At 41.0% G+C, this 6,000-nt stretch overlaps 3 protein-coding genes across 4 annotated transcripts in view; 1 reads left to right on the forward strand and 2 right to left on the reverse strand.

The window, feature by feature from the left end:
• The window catches only part of LOC138049355 (uncharacterized), a 29,778-nt gene extending 28,805 nt beyond the window's left edge, over positions 1-973 (reverse strand). For both annotated transcript variants that reach the window (XR_011132374.1, XM_068895600.1), the window contains exon 1: positions 809-973. Coding sequence is in view for 1 of the 2 variants with exons in the window: in XM_068895600.1 (XP_068751701.1) it covers positions 809-846 (38 nt within the window). In the remaining variant the exon portion in view is untranslated. The remainder of the gene's footprint in view (positions 1-808) is intronic.
• On the forward strand, positions 953-3,155 carry LOC138049356 (peroxisomal leader peptide-processing protease-like). Its single transcript, XM_068895602.1, has one exon. It carries the CDS (start codon positions 1,105-1,107, stop codon positions 2,914-2,916), a length of 1,812 nt encoding a protein of 603 aa, XP_068751703.1. The 5' UTR covers positions 953-1,104; the 3' UTR covers positions 2,917-3,155.
• The window catches only part of LOC138049357 (malonate--CoA ligase ACSF3, mitochondrial-like), a 22,216-nt gene continuing 18,733 nt past the window's right edge, over positions 2,518-6,000 (reverse strand). The window contains exon 11 of the mRNA XM_068895603.1: positions 2,518-5,788. Coding sequence (XP_068751704.1) covers positions 5,633-5,788 — 156 coding nt within the window. The 3' untranslated portion in view covers positions 2,518-5,632. The remainder of the gene's footprint in view (positions 5,789-6,000) is intronic.

The following is a 6,000-nucleotide window of genomic DNA, read 5'->3' on the forward strand; positions in this document are numbered from 1 at the left end:
TATTATTGTACACCCTTACAAAATTAACCACTCAGATAGATTCTCAGGGCAAACCACTTTTTGAACTTGCCAAAGAAAACATGCCACATGGGAAAGGTTGTAAGTGTTTACTGTGACTCAAAAAAGCATTTTCTGGGAAGAAAAACATTTTGTTTGCAAATATTTTTGATTTGCACAACAACATCATAATGTATTTACCTTTGCTGAATTTGAATGCTACCCTTACAGCTTCTTGTTAAGGTATAACAAAATTAAATGTATCGGTCAAACCGAAGGTTCAGATTAATTTAATCACCTATGAAAATGGACCTATGATGGGGCATTTGGAGGGCTTTTTCGCCCGGGAGGGGGGAATTCGAACAAGAATTTTCAACCAAGTCAAATGCCCGGTGGGTTGAATTGTTGAAGCTTGCTTCCATTTGACCGATACACACATAATTCATTCTTAAGACTATAATAGTTATTTTGATTATATTCGATAATTCCCAACACTTTCTAGTCACCATAAATATTACTTATGATTTTGAAACTGCTACATGGTAAGAACATTTTTTACTTTAGCTAAAACTACAACAAACACAACAGTTTTGCATACAAAAACGTTTCTTGAGCTCAAACTGCACTGAAGAGAATCTTGAGAAAGCACGTATCAAAGAGTAGGCGGAATACCTTGTTTATTTACAGCAGTAAATGTGTGCAGATTGGCCTAAAGTTGAGATATTTTGAGCTGCATTTCGAGCTGAAAGCCGTTTCATGAAAATTATCATGACAAAAATAACAAGAGGAAAAATGCAACCGACGCTCTTACCTGTTTTCTGAATCACTTGATGGGATAATAGCCTCCATACTAACTCTTTAGCCTTTTAAGAGCAGGATAAAACTGTACAAAAATATGGAACTGCAAAGCTTTGATTTCAGCGACCTTAACGGTCAATATTGCTAATCAAATTTAGCGCCAAGGTGAAACGACTAGAGCGCATATCTTCACAATATATCCGCAGTTCAAAAGGATTGCATTGCAGAAAGCTTTTAAGAATCTCCAGTACTCATAGGGTTGCGGCTACCTTGTAAACACATGCGCAAAAGTGGTCAAGAAAATTGAAGATGGTAGATGAGGTCTGCATTTTGGTGAAAAGGTGCCATTCCGATTTGAGTTGTTGTGGTATTGTATTAGATGAAGATAATGGTATAGTATTAACAGTGGCGTCTTTGTTCGCTGATATATTGCCTGAAATTGAAAGACAACGTGCTTTCAGCGTGGAACGTCCTTTGCTTTATTGCGACGAGTTCGCCCGAATTGCAGTGGAGGTTGTGCTTCGAAAAAACAAACAAGACGCGTTCACAACTCTTCAAGGCAACGTTGTTTTATTTTGGAGAGACGACGGTTTGCAAAGCATCGCAGAACGTATTTTTCCGTCATCGGAGTGGAAATTCGAATCACTCAGTAATAGCCAAGGTTCCGAAATTAACACAGTGGACGCAATGGCTGAAACTGTTGCAACCAAACCGCCACTTGTTGAGGCCAGTACACATCAGAGTGTTTTGTCCTGTTTTGTCCTTATTCACGTCGACGGAATCAAGAATTATTTGTCCAACAAAAAGCTGGATTTATCGACATTGAGATACAGCAAGTATGAGAGTCCAAAGAAAGGCGATGAAGTGTTAATAGCAGGAACACCATTTGGCTGTGAATGTCCTGAGGTGTTCTATAACAGCGTTTCGAAGGGGATTGTATCAAACATAATTGGGGTCAACAATGAACTTATAATCACTGACGCTCGCTGCATTCCAGGTTGTGAGGGATGTGCCATGTATTTAAAGGGTTTCAATTTTGGATTGGAAAAACTCCGAATGATTCCTCATGGCATTGTTCTGGCACCATTCTGTTGGAAAAATGGGGAGTGGATTGGGATTACTGTGGCATGTTCAATACTGTATCTACTGCAGAATCTAATGGAACTCGTGAGGAAAAAATCCTTGGTGTTACCTCAAAATCTACAAGCACTGTTGAATGTGGTGAACCTTGAGGATAACTTGCAGTGTCAACCAGCTGCTGGTGATGATTCAAGTGGTAAAGATGTAGATTTGATGCTAATTCACCACAGACCTTGTGGTTTGAATGCTGATTGCATTTTTCAGACAGCATTGGCTAGTGTTGTTTTAGTTAAGTGCGGCAGAACATGGGGATCTGGTATTATTTTAGATGTTGACGAAGGATTTGTAGCTACCTGCAGTCATGTGATTCGAGGACACTTACCAATCACAGACTACAAAAGTATTGTACATTCTGTGAATGGTACAAGGCAAGACAGGATATCATGCTTGCTTCCAAATGGCATTTGTCGCACAGCTGAAGTCCTTTATGCATCAAGCAAAGAATCTCCTCTGGACATTGCACTTTTAAAAATTCAGCCTCATTCTTCTCTAAGGTCATTGAAGCCAAGACAAGGAAAACCTGGTCCAAATAAGAAGTCTCAAAATTCTTCTTGTCCTTTATATATTAAAGGAGAAGAGGTCTTAGTTGTCGGTTTTCCTCTTTTTTCAAGCCATCAACACGCGCAGCCATCAGTAATTTGCGGGGTGCTATCAAATATTGCCTACGACAAGCACCAGGCTGTGCTCCTTCAGTCTAGTGCAGCAGTGCACTGTGGGGCTAGTGGCGGAGCACTGGTATCGATGGCAACTGGGGATCTACTTGGGATGGTCACAAGTCACACCAAAAATGCTGCTTTGACATCAGCATTCCCTCACGTCAACTTCAGCATACCTGTTGATTTGCTGAACAAACTTGTTTCATTGATTAAGAGTGGGTTGATTGAAGATGGAATGCAAGCCTTGGTTTCAGATCATGTGGAGAGCATTTGGAAACTCAAAAGTTCCTCACGTGACAGTCCTCAGATTTCTAGCAAACTCTGAAAGTTAGGACATTTTCTGACCTGCACTGTTTTCTCATAGTGTCATGTAAAGAATAGGCCTAAACAATACATGTAATGTTTCTTTTTTGTTTGTGTGAAGTTGTGGAGATTAAGTGAGCACAAGAAAACTTAAGAAATCTGAGGCAAGTATGTTTTCTTCAGTAATTTAAAGGGACACTGTCACAGACGTGTTTGCAACAATTTTTGGTCGAAACTTGCATTAAAATTGCTTCTACGTCACTTTTTCATGTTTTCAAGTGAAACAGGGACAGGGGGATAAAACAAAATAATTTTTTATCCATCTTAACTTGAAACAATTCACCCAACATTTTCAAGTTTGCACACAACTTGTTATTGACCATTATTGTCAAAAAAATGTATAACTTCGAATAGTTTGTACATTGAAATACTTGCTTAAAGGAATCAGTTTTGCCTCTGCCATGAGCCGAAAAGCATCCTTTGGACACTCCAAAATAAGGTGAGAAACTTTGCGACACATATACAGGTGTAACATTTGGTGACGTTACGTTACACTCTGTTTAGGCAGAGAATAACTGCTGGGTTAGGCACTGGTCTGTACACAAAACTAAGTGTCACACCTTTTTTGGAGTATCCATTGTAGTCACAAAACTTTGTTTAGGGATACCAACACAGCCACCGTGACATCACCTGAAAACACTACTGTATATACACTGATTCTACTTTGAGTCACTACAGGCTAAAATCAAACTATAGGCTTTGTCCTTGGAAAAGTCCATTACAAGATATATACAAGGCTTTGAATTCCCCAGTTTCCCTGGCTCTTTCAGAAGATGGCTCAACTTTGTATTTCCCCAACTTTGCCGGCTCTTAGAGGCCTAATCCCCATAAGTGACACATGCTAAAGCATGAGCAACATACCCAGTGGCATAATATATAGATTTAAGGGGCGTTTACACGACAGAGCAAAAATGGCACGGGCCCGACAAAAAGTGGAACGGTTCCAACAGTTTTTACAAAGCCTATTGACCCCTCGTGGAACGGATAAAAGTTCACTGTTTCTGTGTAAAAACTGTTGGAACCGTTCCAGTTTTTGTCGGGCCCGTGCCATTTTTGCTCTGTCGTGTAAACGCCCCTTTAGCCAAGCCGAAACGCAGAGCTCTGTGTGTCATTTATTCTTAAAATAAGTTAACCTGGCTTGAGCCTTCGATCCAACCCAAAACAAGAAAATGGTCAGTGGTCAACTTAACAAACAGCTGACATAGATGGGCTTAAATCTTTAGCCCACGATATGGTCACGTGATACTGGTCAGCAGATACCTTGTTTTGACAGATATGTAATATCTAAGTTGTTCCCGCTAAAAAACGCTTCACATTGGCATACATGGAGGAGTGGACGTACGCACGGTCGTATTAGGAACTTAAAGATCTACGTTGAGATCTACGACGGTGACGTCGACGAAAACGTCACCTCAAAATAGAACTTTGCTCTAGTAAAAGTCTTTTGCGATTATTCCATCTTGTTCACGTCGTACAATGTGGGAGAAGTATCCGAAAAATAAATTGGTACGAGCGGTTTCAGGCTGAAAACAGAGAATGAAAGATTCTCTGTTGCAGGCTCACGTTGTCGTCAAAACCTAAAATTTAGTGATTTCACGTCGTCGTCACGCAGAGAACCGCACAAATATGAGCAATAATCCGTGCCGCACGAGCAGTACGATTATTTATGCTCTTTTAACCAATGATATCATTGTTTTGTGGCGTTTTCGTCGACGTCGTCGTCGTAGATCTTAAGCTCCCTATTTTCTCTCACAGGGGTTACCATATTTTCTTACGAATCGTGCTCCAAGCGCGCGCTCCGCTCTTTAGTTAGGACAAAGACACTAATTTATTAGCGAAAGGTTACCCTGTTTGGCAGAGGTTTCCTTGATTTCCATCTCTAGTGAGTAGAAAAGGAAACTTCTGCACGGATCTCCTCGATTTTCTGTCACGCATGCGTGTCGTGACGTCAATGCATCGTCACTTCCACTCTTCTGCCATTGGGCAGGCATTGAAATTCAAACTGGTTTTTTCGGGCTTTAAACCGGCTATAAGAGTAAACGTGTTCGTCCTTCGACATCGAAGGAATCCATGCAGAGGTTTCGTCTCCTTCTTGATTGAGAGAGAAATCCAGGAAACCTCTGCCAAACAGGATAGCAAGAAGTTAATCCATTTGCGTATGTCCCTTGTGTTTGTGCATGCGTCGCTAATGAAGACCACGTTTAAGTGAAGCCATCTTTCCACTGCAGTTTATATCAGTAGCGGATCCAAACCAAGAGCTAAGAGAGAAGGTGGGGGGGGGGGGGGGGGGGGGGAAGAACTTGTTTTTGGCGTTGTTGTCTGCAAAAAGTGCAAGGCATTTTAACTGGGCTTTATTTTTAACATCCAAAAATAAGAGGGGTAGTCTGGGCCCTTTCCCTTAAAAAGTGAAAGGCATTTTAAGTGGGCTTTATTTCTAACATCCAAAAATAAGAGGGGTAGTCTGGGCCCTTTGGGCCCCTCCCCTAGATCCACCACTGGTTTTTCAAATTTGACTGATGTACCCACTTGGCAAAATGGCAAATAATCAGCATTTTGAGTACTGCGTATGCTTTGAGCTTCCGGTCACGCAAAAAATATAAACTGATTAATATTTCAGTGACCAGTCGTCCCAGAAGTTTGTAAAACGTTTCTGAAACGAGACACCGTATCGCTGCATTTCACAATTTACCAAAATACATCGAAAGAAGTTCTTTTTTGTTGACTTTTCCCATGGCGTTTCTTGACAACTCCTCCACGACAAGAAGTTCTGTGGGGATCTCGTAAGGTATCATGCGTCCACTTGCCCAGTGCCTCAAGTCTGACAGGGTAATTTTCTACGAATTTACACAAAGACAAAAGAGGCTAAAAACTGAGAAATAACCAGGTGCAAAACATACCCTGCAACGACCAAAAACGTTGCGAGACAAGTTGCAAAAAGCGTTGTGGAAAGTATAATTTGGTTCTACTTTCAGCAACGCTTCGTGCAACTTTGCAACGAATTTTTCAAGCATTGTGCAGTGTCACACATGTCCTGCAACTGGGTGTC

Source organism: Montipora capricornis, chromosome 5 (assembly GCF_036669925.1).
Source record: "Montipora capricornis isolate CH-2021 chromosome 5, ASM3666992v2, whole genome shotgun sequence".
In the NCBI taxonomy this organism is placed as follows: Eukaryota; Metazoa; Cnidaria; class Anthozoa; order Scleractinia; family Acroporidae; genus Montipora; species Montipora capricornis.

What these genes read in the sequence shown, in the direction of transcription:
- LOC138049356 (XM_068895602.1), top strand. Translation starts at nt 1,105, where the DNA reads ATGGTAGATGAGGTCTGCATTTTGGTGAAAAGGTGCCATTCCGATTTG.